Genomic DNA, 12,490 nt, shown 5'->3' on the forward strand with positions numbered 1-12,490 from the left:
TATTTCCAGAAGTTTTCTTATATTTTTAAGTCCATTTAGTCTTCCTGTTGTCCTCTGTATGAGGAGGTTTGACATATTTTATCATTTTTTAAGTATCTTTTCAGAATTTTAAAAGTTCAAGTCTTCTTGACAGCTTTTTTTAGTGAATTTCTGACAATTTTTCCAGAAATTTTGATATCTTCTTATTCAGTTAAATTTAAATTATTTCCAGAAGATTCCACTTAGTCTTCCTGTTGTCCTCTGTATAAGGAATTTTAACATATTTTAGCATTTTTTAAGTATCTTTTCGGAATTTTAAAAGTTCAAGTCTTCTTGACAGCTTTTTTTAGTGAATTTCTGACAATTTTTCCAGAAATTTTGATATCTTCTTATTCAGTTAAATTTAAATTATTTCCAGAAGATTCCACTTAGTCTTCCTGTTGTCCTCTGTATAAGGAATTTTAACATATTTTAGCATTTTTTAAGTATCTTTTCGGAATTTTAAAGGTTCAAGTCTTCTTTACAGCTTGTTTAGTGAATTTCTGACAACTTTTCTAAAAATTTCAATATCTTTTTGTTCAGTTAAATATAAATCATTTCCAGAAGATTTCTTATGGTACTTTCAAGTCCACCTAGTGTTTCTGCTATCCTCTGTATAAGGAATTTTCAGTGTTTTCAAGTAACTGTAATGATCTTTCTAAAGATCCAAAGTTCTACTGTCTTTTTGAGAGTTTTTTAGTGAATTTGTGACGATTTTTCCAAAGACTTCAATAACTGCTTTAGCAAATATCACTTTATTTAGGTTAGGTTAGGTTCCCTTCTCACCGGTTTTTAGGAGATTTTGGCATATTTTAAAACCTTCCAAACATGACTGACAATTTTAGTGAATTTCTCGAGACTAGAGAGGTTTTTTAGGTACTTTTTGAAATTCAATATCTCGGGAACATGAGGAGCTAGAGAGGCCATTTTTAACTCATTTTTTAGTATTTTTTATGCTTTTTCGAATGGCGTAGGAACGAATTTCCTGCGAATCTAAATAAAAGAGCTACGATTTTTCAAAAAGTCAAAAAATTCAATTTTTGTCAAAAGTGCAATTTTGGCAAATTTTTATTTTGCTCCATAAGGGTTCTAATGCACAGCAAAGGATATATTTATACCAAAGGACCTCAAATTAAGGGAAATAACCACTTTGAACCTTTCAAAAATTCGAAAAATGCCATTTTTTGTCAAAATGTTCAATTTTTTTTTTTGCTCCATAAGGGTTCCAATGCACAGCAAAGGGTATATTTATACAAAAAAACCTTAAATTAAGTGAAATAAGCACAAAAAAAGCACTTTAAAATTTTTAACTTTTCAACAAAATTGAAAGAATGGGGGGGTACTAGAGAGGTTTTTTAGGTACTTTTTGAAATTCAATATCTCGGGAACATGAGGAGCTAGAGAGGCCATTTTTAACTCATTTTGTAGTATTTTTTATGCTTTTTCGAATGGGGTAGGAACGAATTTCCTGCGAATCTAAATAAAAGAGCTAAGATTTTTCAAAAAGTCATAAAATGCAATATTTGTCAAAAGTGCAATTTTGGGAAATGTTTATTTTGCTCCATAAGGGTTCTAATGCACAGCAAAGGATATATTTATACCAAAGGACCTCAAATTAAGGGAAATAACCACTTTGAACCTTTCAAAAATTCGAAAAATGCTATTTTTTGTCAAAATTTTCAATTTTTTTTTTTGCTCCATAAGGGTTCCAATGCACAGCAAAGGGCATATTTATACAAAAAAACCTTAAATTAAGTGAAATAAGCACAAAAAAAGGATTTTAAAATTTTTCACTTTTCAACAAAATTGAAAGAATGGGGGGGACGAGAGAGGTTTTTTAGGTACTTTTTGAAATTTAATATCTCGGGAACATGAGGAGCTAGAGAGGCCATTTTTAACTCATTTTGTAGTATTTTTTATGCTTTTTCGAATGGGGTAGGAACGAATTTCCTGCGAATCTAAATAAAAGAGCTAAGATTTTTCAAAAAGTCATAAAATGCAATATTTGTCAAAAGTGCAATTTTGGGAAATTTTTATTTTGCTCCATAAGGGTTCTAATGCACAGCAAAGGATATATTTATACCAAAGGACCTCAAATTAAGGGAAATAACCACTTTGAACCTTTCAAAAATTCGAAAAATGCTATTTTTTGTCAAAATTTTCAATTTTTTTTTTGCTCCATAAGGGTTCCAATGCACAGCAAAGGGCATATTTATACAAAAAAACCTTAAATTAAGTGAAATAAGCACAAAAAAAGGATTTTAAAATTTTTCACTTTTCAACAAAATTGAAAGAATGGGGGGGACGAGAGAGGTTTTTTAGGTACTTTTTGAAATTTAATATCTCGGGAACATGAGGAGCTAGAGAGGCCATTTTTAACTCATTTTGTAGTATTTTTTATGCTTTTTCGAATGGCGTAGGAACGAATTTGGATTTCAGATGGTTTGGTATATTCTAGAGTGTGAAAACAAACATTGAATGCTCTACTCCAAAAGTGCGTGAAAAAGCGTTTAAAAAGCAAAATTATTTTCCTCAAAAAAGCATTAAAATCTGTAAAAAAGCACAAATCTCTCAAAGATGCAGAATTTTTTACTTTTCTTGAGTTCAAGTTCTAGAATTTTTTTGAAGCTTTTAAACCGCTTATTTACAAAAAGTACTGATTTCTCAAAAGTTGAATTCAAAAAAACAGTTTGACTAACTGGCCAACACTCATAAACGTGTATGTTGACAGTACTCATACTTGACAACAATCTTATGCACTTGAAATTTAAAAATGAATCACTTTACAACATGGGTCGAAGCAGAACGCCGCTATTTAAACGCGATTGGCGACCTTGTGGCAATTTTTTGGCTCGTACCGGTCAAAATTCTTGGCAAATATTGGCGACACGTACACGTAAAATATACGGACCTTCCTATTCATATTAATTGTTCATTATTGTGCCGTGTCTGGCTGGCAACCGCAATAATTAAGCGTGTTTACACAGCTGTTTTCCCCAGTTTAATTAGTTTGTTTCGAGAGAAAAAACGGCCGCTCCCGAAGTTTCTGCCAAAAATTCTCTGTAGCAACAACGTGTGCGTGTTGTTTCAGATTGTGACAGTTTGACAGACGTTAATTGGTGACGTGGCGAGCGGCCTTTAATACAATTGTTAAAGTACGGGCGCCACAAAAAATTTAACGCTAGCGCCATCAACGGGGAAATTATGAAAAACGATGTCGACTTTATAGGCCACTAAAACCTATTTTTAAATTTAACGAGGGCATTTTTCGACCCCTCGAACGCCCGTCTTATTATCCAATTTATTTTTTACGTTGCGGTTAAATTCTTAATTGGTTTACGACCAAAATGACAATTTTTATTATAAACGATATTATTCTTTATTGACACAGTTTTTAATTTCAAAGAAAAAAACAAGGTTGTTACAAAAATATATCTTTTTTATACAAACTTACCGTAAGTAGTTTTAACAAAAAAAAAACAAAACAAAAAGCAGTTTAAAATTTTTCATTTTTGATTCAATATCTCGGTAACACCAAGAGCTAGAGAGGCCAGTTTTGGCTCATTTTGTAGTATTTTTTATCCTCTCTCTAATGGCGGATTTGCGAAATTTATGAGAGTTCAAATAAAAAAGTTACAATCATTCAAAATTTGAAAAAATGCGATTTTTGCAAAAAGTGCAATTTTGGCAATTTTTTATTTTGCTCCAGGAGGGTTCCAATATACAGCAAAGGGCATATTTATACCAAAGGACCTTAAATTAGGTAAAATAAGTACAAAAAAAGCACTTTAAAATTTTTCAGTTTTCCAAAAATTTGAAAGAATGGGGGGGTATTTGGTGTCTTTTTTTACTACTTTTTGAAATTTAATATCTCGGTAACACGAAGAGCTAGAGAGGCCAGTTTTGGCTCATTTTGTAGTATTTTTTATCCTCTTTCTAATGGCGGATTTGCGAAATCTATAAGAGTTCAAATAAAAAAGTTACAATCATTCAAAAATTGAAAAAATGCGATTTTTGCAAAAAGTGCAATTTTGGCAATTTTTTATTTTGCTCCAGGAGGGTTCCAATAGACAGCAAAGGGCATATTTATACCAAAGGACCTTAAATTAGGTAAAATAGGTACAAAAAAAGCACTTAAATTTTTTTTATTTTTCCAAAAAATTGAAAGAATGGGGGGGTATTTGGTGTCTTTTTTTACTACTCTTTGAAATTTAATATCTCGGTAACACGAAGAGCTAGAGAGGCCAGTTTTGGCTCATTTGGTAGTATTTTTTATCCTCTCTCTAATGGCGGATTTGCGAAATTTATGAGAGTTCAAATAAAAAAGTTACAATCATTCAAAAATTCAAAAAATGCGATTTTTGCAAAAAGTGCAATTTTGGCAATTTTTTATTTTGCTCCAGGAGGGTTCCAATAGACAGCAAAGGGCATATTTATACCAAAGGACCTTAAATTAGGTAAAATAAGTACAAAAAAAGCACTTACATTTTTTTTATTTTTCCAAAAAATTGAAAGAATGGGGGGGTATTTGGTGTCTTTTTTTACTACTCTTTGAAATTTAATATCTCGGTAACACGAAGAGCTAGAGAGGCCAGTTTTGGCACATTTTGTAGTATTTTTTATCCTCTTTCTAATGGCGGATTTGCGAAATCTATAAGGGTTCAAATAAAAAAGTTACAATCATTCAAAAATTGAAAAAATGCGATTTTTGCAAAAAGTGCAATTTTCGCAATTTTTTATTTTGCTCCAGGAGGGTTCCAATAGACAGCAAAGGGCATTTTTATACCAAACGACCTTAAATTACGTAAAATAAGTACAAAAAAAACACTATAAAATTTTTCATTTTTCCAAAAAATTGAAAGAATGGGGGGGTATTTGGTGTCTTTTTTATTATTCTTTTAAATTTAATATCTCGGTAACACGAAGAGCTAAGGAGGCCAGTTTTGGCTCATTTTGTAGTATTTTTTATCCTCTTTCTAATGGCGGATTTGCGCGAAAAAAGCAAAAGAAAAAAATAAATAAAGACTAACATATTTCTGAGCGTCAAACTAAACAAAATGTTTGACTATGTAAACTATTATTTTCTTCTCTTAAAGTTTATAGTACATCATAAAATAATAAGGATCCAGAAAAATACTGTCGTCGTTTTCACGTAAATTGAATTCGTATCGATTCAGCTGAAAACCGAGACGTTCCTCTAATGAATTAATCGGTATCGTTGGACAAAACACCAGAAACCGCGAACCCGGGACAAAGAGAGAAGGGTATAGATACTTTCGGGACGGGACGTTCATTATTCATCGGTCCCCGACGCCCCGGACAGGCAAGTCGGTACATTCGAACATCGCTTCGCAATAAAGCTTATTCGCGATTTGTTTGTCTAACGAAAGCAAAAAAAGTCTAGCGAAAGGGTCGTGTTTTCCGGTTTGCCGTTTTATTGGGCTCGGTGTTTTTGTCTGTCGCTGACCGTCCGATAACTTTAGCCGGACGATCTTCAATCTTGCCACAGAGCTGAGCTGACCGACGCTTTTAGAGTTTTATTCGAGCTGAACACCATTTACTGTTGTGTTCTATGTGGTTCTATGGTCTAATAAATTTCTTCTAACGTGTTTGTAAAGTGAATAATGTGTTCATCTAAAAATTGCAATAGTAGACAAAAAAACATGAAGAAGGAAGTCAAGCAGTTTCTTGCTGTTATGTGATATTAGGTCTGTTGACAGAATCTTTAACTAGTAATCACAGAAATAGATACATCCATACATACATTGGCAGCAAGTCAGAGTCACGTGAGCATTCAACCAATGAAACTTTATGTTTACTCTGTCAGGGATTGCCCCTGCGAACAGACCTTATAAAACATAATTTACTTGTACCTAACTTCTGAGTCATCATCATACATAAACTTAATAACTTAATTTTTGTCTATAACAACTCATAGTAAACAAGTAACCTGGACTACTTTGTACTTTTTCACGACAGTCACGTGATTCTTGTCAAAGTACTACTATTTGTCTCAAATACTGTAAGAAAACTGTTCTAATCCGTGTTTTTTACTGCCTTATGGCCATACTGGGCAATTTTTGCCAGTTTTGATATTTATGATTACTGTCATGTGAAACTAGAACATCATTTACTTAGATAGTCACGTGATCGTTGTCAAAGTAATGGTCAAGAAGCCGAAAACCATGTCTTGTCTTAAATACTGTAAGAAAACTGTTCTAAACTGTGATTTTTACAGCTTCAGGCTCATACAGGGCAAATTGGGACAGTTTTGACATTTATGATTACTATCATGTGATACTAGAACAAGAATTACTTAGACAGTCACGTGATTCTTTTCAAAGTAACGGTCAAGAAGCGGAAAATTATGCCTTGGCTGGAATACTGTAGCAAAATGTTCTAAACCGTGATTTGTACAGTTTCATGTCCACACTGAGCAAATTTTGACAGTTTTGACATTTTTGAGTACTGTCATGTGATACTAGAACATCATTTACTTAGACAGTCACGTGATCTTTCAAGGTCAAGCAGCCAAAAACCACATATTGTCTCAAATAGTTCAAGTGAACTAAACTGTGATTTTTACAGCTTTATGCTCAACTTGGATTAAGTTTGACAGTTTTGATGTTTGTGACAATTGTCACATGAAACCAGAACACCATTTACTAAGTCAGTCACGTGACTATTGTCAAAATAACTATCAAGAAGCCGAAAGTCTTGTCTTGTCTTGAATATTTTCATAAAACTGTTTTAAAGTGTCAGTTTTACAACTTCATGCCCACACTGCGCAAAGTTTGATAGTTTTGACTTTTACGACTACTATCTTGTGATATTAGAACATTCATTTACTTAAACAGTCACCTGTCAGCTGTCAAATTATGAATCATAAAACTGTAAAATACGTCTTTTGTCGACCAGTACAAACTGTACTGTATGTAATTACTTGATTTTCACAGCATCATGGTTTGGTTGAGTAAACTTTGACTTCTGTGACAGCGGTCACTTAATAGTGGAACCCTTATACAAATCACTTGATAACTGTCAAAATAATTGTTAGGAACCTACACTGGGCAGTTTGTAATCGTTCAAAGAAAAAAATCAGCTTTTAGCTTGCTTTTTCTAGACCAATCACAAACTAGAAAACAATTAATAATTAAATAACCAAAATTGTGTTATATTAATATTTAAGGAAAAATATAAAAGCTGTGTGTCGCAGTTTTTAAGATAAAAATAACTCATTTTTTTTATAACTAATTTGTTTCAATTATTTTGTAAATGTGTTGCAAAATAAATAATAAAAGCTGCTAAAAACTCTGTTTAGCAAAATAACTAATATAAAACACGAAGTTCCAATATGCTGCAAACAACAAAAGTTACCGAAAATTAAAGCTTTTAGAATAACACAGCTGTCAATCTTGCATCAGCAAAACTATTTTTTGTTTTTAAACCTAAAATTAGCTTTACATTTTGTGCCGTGCATAAAAATATACGTGAATACTTCTATTGTTAACCAAACACACGCCTTGACAAGACCAAAAATTTGACATTTATTGGATAACTATTAAAATGTTTGTGTAAACCAGGTAGGGGTTTTCCAATATTGTTTGAAGTATTTTAAACTATGATTTTGGTAATAATTAAAATTCAGTTTATTTATAATTCTTAGTGAATTAAAGGAATTTACTAATAAATTGCATTAGTGAGTTTATTATAAAACTGAATATGTCCAAATTCACTTAGTAGAGTATAAACTAACCACAATAATACACAGAGGAAATTCCCCCTGTAAACATCAGAGATGAATTTGGATTGGATTATTCAGAAATCTGACTCAGCTACAGTTAGTCGGATAAGATAGCGGTCAGAAATAGGCAGTGAAACGGTAAAATCGCCACTTCAACAAATCAGTGACGTTTTCAATGAAGTGTACAGACCAATTGGGGGGCAGCGTCGCGACGCTTTAGTTGGGAATGCGACTCGGCGGTTTAGGACGCGTCGCTCGTACAAAATTTCGTAAACGTAAAAAATGTACGCGTGTGATCAGTGCTTTCAATGAATTGATGATTTGTTTTAGTGTTGTTACAGTGTTGCCATTAATAATGGGATAAATAGAGTCTACAATGAACAACCGGATTATTCACGTAGGTTTTTTAAATTTTTGTTACATAAGCAAAATCTCAAGGAAAAAGAGCAAACAAACGCTTTTCTGCAAGGTTAAAAAAATGGTCCCGACCATTGAGGGACGTAGAGCGAAGAAAAACGAGCGAACCCAATCTGGCTGTCACAAACTTTAAATAAACGACCGATAAACAATGCCGAACCGGTAAAAATAGAAGCGAATACAAAAGTGCCTCGTCGGTTCGGGTTTGTGCGTGAAATATTTCCCGTTTGACCCGATTTTCCTATTCCGCTCCCGTCCCTCTTTATTAATGACTTTTCTAAATGAAAGGTGTGCGGTCGAGGGGGGCTGAAATGCACGCGAACAGATCAAAGATACGCTCCCAGAACAATAAAACGAACAACCAGAAGTTTTATCTTTCGTGTATATGCGGCGCGAAAGTAAATTACACCCCCATTTATTAAAGTGTCAACTGTTTTTCATCGAGAAAAATGGGAAAGAACGGGTAATTTTGCTAAAAAAATTAAGGTTTTACTGAATTTCACAATCAACAAAAATGTCATAATTATTATACAGGATGTTGTGTTGGAAAAAAATACATATTACACAACAAATAAGAATAAGTGAAAGATGTTTTGTAGACAATGTCGTTAAAACTTTAGTTTTTGAGATATAGAGGCTATTAGAAAAGTCGAAATTCAATTCAGTGACGGCGATTTGGATGTTTATTTTTGGGGTATGTTTTTACCACCATTACCAGTCCAGAAAAAAGCTTAGAGGCGTTTTTGAACTATTAAATAACTATACTATTTGAAATTTAATATCTCGGAAACATGAAAGGGCTAGAGATATCAGTTTTGGCTTATTTGGTAGTATTTTACACGCTTTTTCTAATGGCGGCTGAAATTGTTAAGAAAGTAAATTGAAAAAAGTGGAAAAATGCACATTTTGTCAAAAACTACAATTTTGACAAACTTTTCATTTTCTTCCAATGCACAGTACACAGGAAATTATGTAAAATAAGCATCGTATATTCGGCAATGATATTACGAAGTAAAATTGACCGATTTTTTAAGCACAAATTTTCTAAACAAGTTTGTTTACCTATATTTTACTACTTTCCTAGATAAATTAAAAGCACAATTGTAGAATCGTATCATCTATGTAAATTTGGAAACTTTCATTTTACCACACTAAGACGAAAATTAGTTCGAATACAAAACTGAACTTTTCATAACCGATTAGAAAAATAGCTATTCTAAAAATAAAATCTCATTTCTGTCAGATCAGTATGCTGCAGAACTTGAAATAGTTTCCATAAAAACTAATTGATGTTTAGATAGCACAGACAGGTTTAAAAAATATAAGTCATTTCAGATTTGATGCTCAAAATTATTTTCTGTGTGAAAACAAAACGTACTGAACTTAGTTAAGTTACAATAAACTATCTAAAGATTTAATTGGTGCTAAGATAAAAAAAAAATAGATTTACGATATATTTCTTTTATCTGACTGATTTGTTCTGACACAGAAGGCTTGTAAGTAATCTGTTATTTAAATTGTAGCCTAATAAACCAACAAAATGTAAAATCTCCAGTATTTCATGGAATCGTGGAGTTGTTAAACAAACTTTGCCGGTCGTACGGAACGAATTTCATGTATGTGCAGCGTTGCGCTTCCGAAGCGTGTTTTACAACTTTCCCAAAGCACCTTACAGAAGGGAAATTGGCAAATCTGGCCCTGCTAGTTTCCAAAGCTTCTTAAGCGATTCACCTATTTACTTTCTGGAATGTTTAAGTGAAAAGTTTAAAACATTCAACCGAAAAGTTGTCTTAATAGGAGTAATTTACATTGGCAAAGAGAGTGTTATCTTTAGCAAGGATAGTAGAAATGATGTGTACAATTTCATTTCAAAAACAAAAATTGATAGAAGAAACATCTATTAGCAAATATGTTTTTCTCTGCATTATGATCTGCATGATACTACTGGAATAGTGTTTTTCATCTCTACTTTTATAACTTTACAAGCAAAACACGTGCACGCCTTTAATTTTAAAAGGTAGAGCAGGCTACATTACAGAAGTTTTAATAGAGTCAGTGTTCCCTTACACCTATTAAACCATTTATTGATAGTTTAACCGCAAAGAAACGCTTCCATTTCACATTGGGCCGTAAAATCGCCAGTAATGGGTTTCCGTGTCGTAAAAATTATTCGTGAACGAAATTTGTAGGTGTTTATTTTTGCTGGACCACTATCCGGAAAAATTATTACACAACGAACGGTTTTTAGGTTAGTTAATAAAAGTTTAGGGGACCCACCAATATTGTTGTTTTATGCGCCTATTTTTGCTGATTCGGTGTTTTTCCTGGATGTTTGTATCCGCCAAGTGGTTTTACTATACCTTGTGCCTACTAAAAGCTCAATAAATGAGAAGAGTCAATTTAAATTTTTAAAAGAGAATTTTATTCTGTCCAGTACTACTAAAAACTCCGGAAGATTAAAAAAGGAAATAACTCAAGGAAAACATTTGTATATTTATTTATTTCCTAAAAACTAGACTTTACTGTCAAGTTTCCGGCTAAATATCTCAAAAACTTTGCGGTCAGTCATTTTCTTTTCGTCACTTTTCTCCTTGATTGTACCAAATTTTGTAGTGTTTTTTCATGCTATTGGATAGGAAATTTAATGAGGATTTCAAAAATTTGCTTAGAACAGTCATTTTCTTACTCCAAGTGGGTTTTACAGGCGATTTTCTCCCTGACTGTCATTCAAATTATGTTTCTGGCAGTTCAAGCTTGGACACTGCTTTTCTCCTTGACTGTACCAAATTTGGTAGTTTTTTTCATGTAATTGTATAGAAAATTTAATGAGGATTTCAAAAATTTGCTTAAAACAGTCATTTTCTTACTCCAAGTGGGTTTTACAGGTAATTTTGTCGCTGAGTGTCATTCAAACTGTCTTTCTGGCAGTTCAAACTTTGACACCGCTTTTCTTCCTGACTGTACCAAATTTTATAGAGTTTTTTCATGTTATTAGATAGTACATTTCATGAGGATACCAAAAATGTGCTTAAAACAATCATTTTCGTACTCCAAGTGGGTTTTACAGGCGATTTTCTTTTTGACTGTCCTATCAAACTGTGTTTTTGGCAGTTTAAACTTTGACACTGCTTTTCTCCCTAACGGTACCAAATCTTGTAGTGTTTTTTCATGCTATTGGATAGGAAATTTAATGAGGATTTCAAAAATTTGCTTAGAATAGTCATTTTCTTACTCCAAGTGGGTTTTACAGGCGATTTTCTCCCTGACTGTCATTCAAACTATGTTTCTGGCAGTTCAAGCTTAGACACTGCTTTTCTCCTTGACTGTACCAAATTTGGTAGTTTTTTTCATGTTATTGTATAGAAAATTTAATGAGAATTTCAAAAATTTGCTTAAAACAGTCATTTTCTTACTCCAAGTGGGTTTTACAGGTAATTTTGTCGCTGACTGTCATTCAAACTGTCTTTCAGGCAGTTCAAACTTTGACACCGCTTTTCTTCCTGACAGTACCAAATTTTATTAAGTTTTTTCATGTTATTAGATAGTACATTTCATGAGGATACCAAAAATGTGCTTAAAACAATCATTTTCGTACTCCAAGTGGGTTTTACAGGCAATTTTCTCTTTGACTGTCCTTTCAAACTGTGTTTTAGGCAGTTTAAACTTTGACACTGCTTTTCTCCCTGACGGTACCAAATCTTGTGTTTTCAGGTTATTGGATAAGAAATTTAAGGAGGTTTCCAAAAAATTTTCACTGTAAGTGCATTTCACAGGCAATTTTATCGCTGACTCTCAAACTGTGCTCAAAAGTCGCAAAATTCACGGTTTAGAAAAGTTTTATTGCAGCATTCGATACAAAACGTGTTTTTGAGATTCATGACAGTTATTTTCACAGCGGTCACGTGACTGCATAACTAAATTATCTTTCAAAACCACGTTATATCTGTCACTAATATCAGAACTGTTAAAATTTGCCTAGAATTTGCAAGAATTACAGTTTAATACAGTTTTCTTAATCTTTTCAAAACAAGAAGTGTTTATGAGATTTATGAGTTATTTTGAGTAAATTACTGGTAAATTACAAATACTGGTTTACTGGTCAAATTAGAATTTACTAGTAAAATTGGTAAATTTTACGTTTCGACTTTACGTCCATCATTAGCAAATCTTAACTGAATCTAACTTTTAACCTAAATTCAGCAGCATATTATTCTGAACGGATAAAAGTGGACATTAAATTGTAATCAGGCATTTTGTCTGCAAAATTCCACGAGCTTTAAACTGAAATGTGTAATACAAAAGCGGCCAGTC

At 32.7% G+C, this 12,490-nt stretch overlaps 1 protein-coding gene and 1 long non-coding RNA gene across 6 annotated transcripts in view; one reads left to right on the plus strand and one right to left on the minus strand.

The window, feature by feature from the left end:
- LOC145724137 (uncharacterized) overlaps nt 1–12,490 on the plus strand; it is a 193,424-nt gene that overhangs the window by 55,993 nt on the left and 124,941 nt on the right. For 3 of the 5 annotated variants that reach the window (XM_081972239.1, XM_081972240.1, XM_081972243.1), the window contains exon 1: nt 7,901–8,159. The exons of 1 other annotated variant lie outside the window; for it this stretch is intronic. In XM_081972239.1, coding sequence (XP_081828365.1) covers nt 8,139–8,159 — 21 coding nt within the window. In that variant the 5' untranslated portion in view covers nt 7,901–8,138. Of the gene's footprint in view, nt 1–7,900; nt 8,160–12,490 lie in introns of those variants that run through there. One more of the 5 variants, XM_081972242.1, reaches the window with a different exon arrangement.
- LOC145725120 (uncharacterized) lies at nt 10,453–11,582 on the minus strand. Its single transcript, XR_014177173.1, has 3 exons — nt 11,412–11,582; nt 10,866–11,350; nt 10,453–10,804 (listed from the first exon to the last, which is right to left on the minus strand). It is a non-coding gene; the product is annotated as an uncharacterized LOC145725120 (long non-coding RNA).

The sequence above is a fragment of the Ips typographus genome, linkage group LG2, assembly GCF_016097725.1.
Source record: "Ips typographus isolate SLU linkage group LG2, UJ_Ityp_2.0, whole genome shotgun sequence".
In the NCBI taxonomy this organism is placed as follows: domain Eukaryota; kingdom Metazoa; phylum Arthropoda; class Insecta; order Coleoptera; family Curculionidae; genus Ips; species Ips typographus.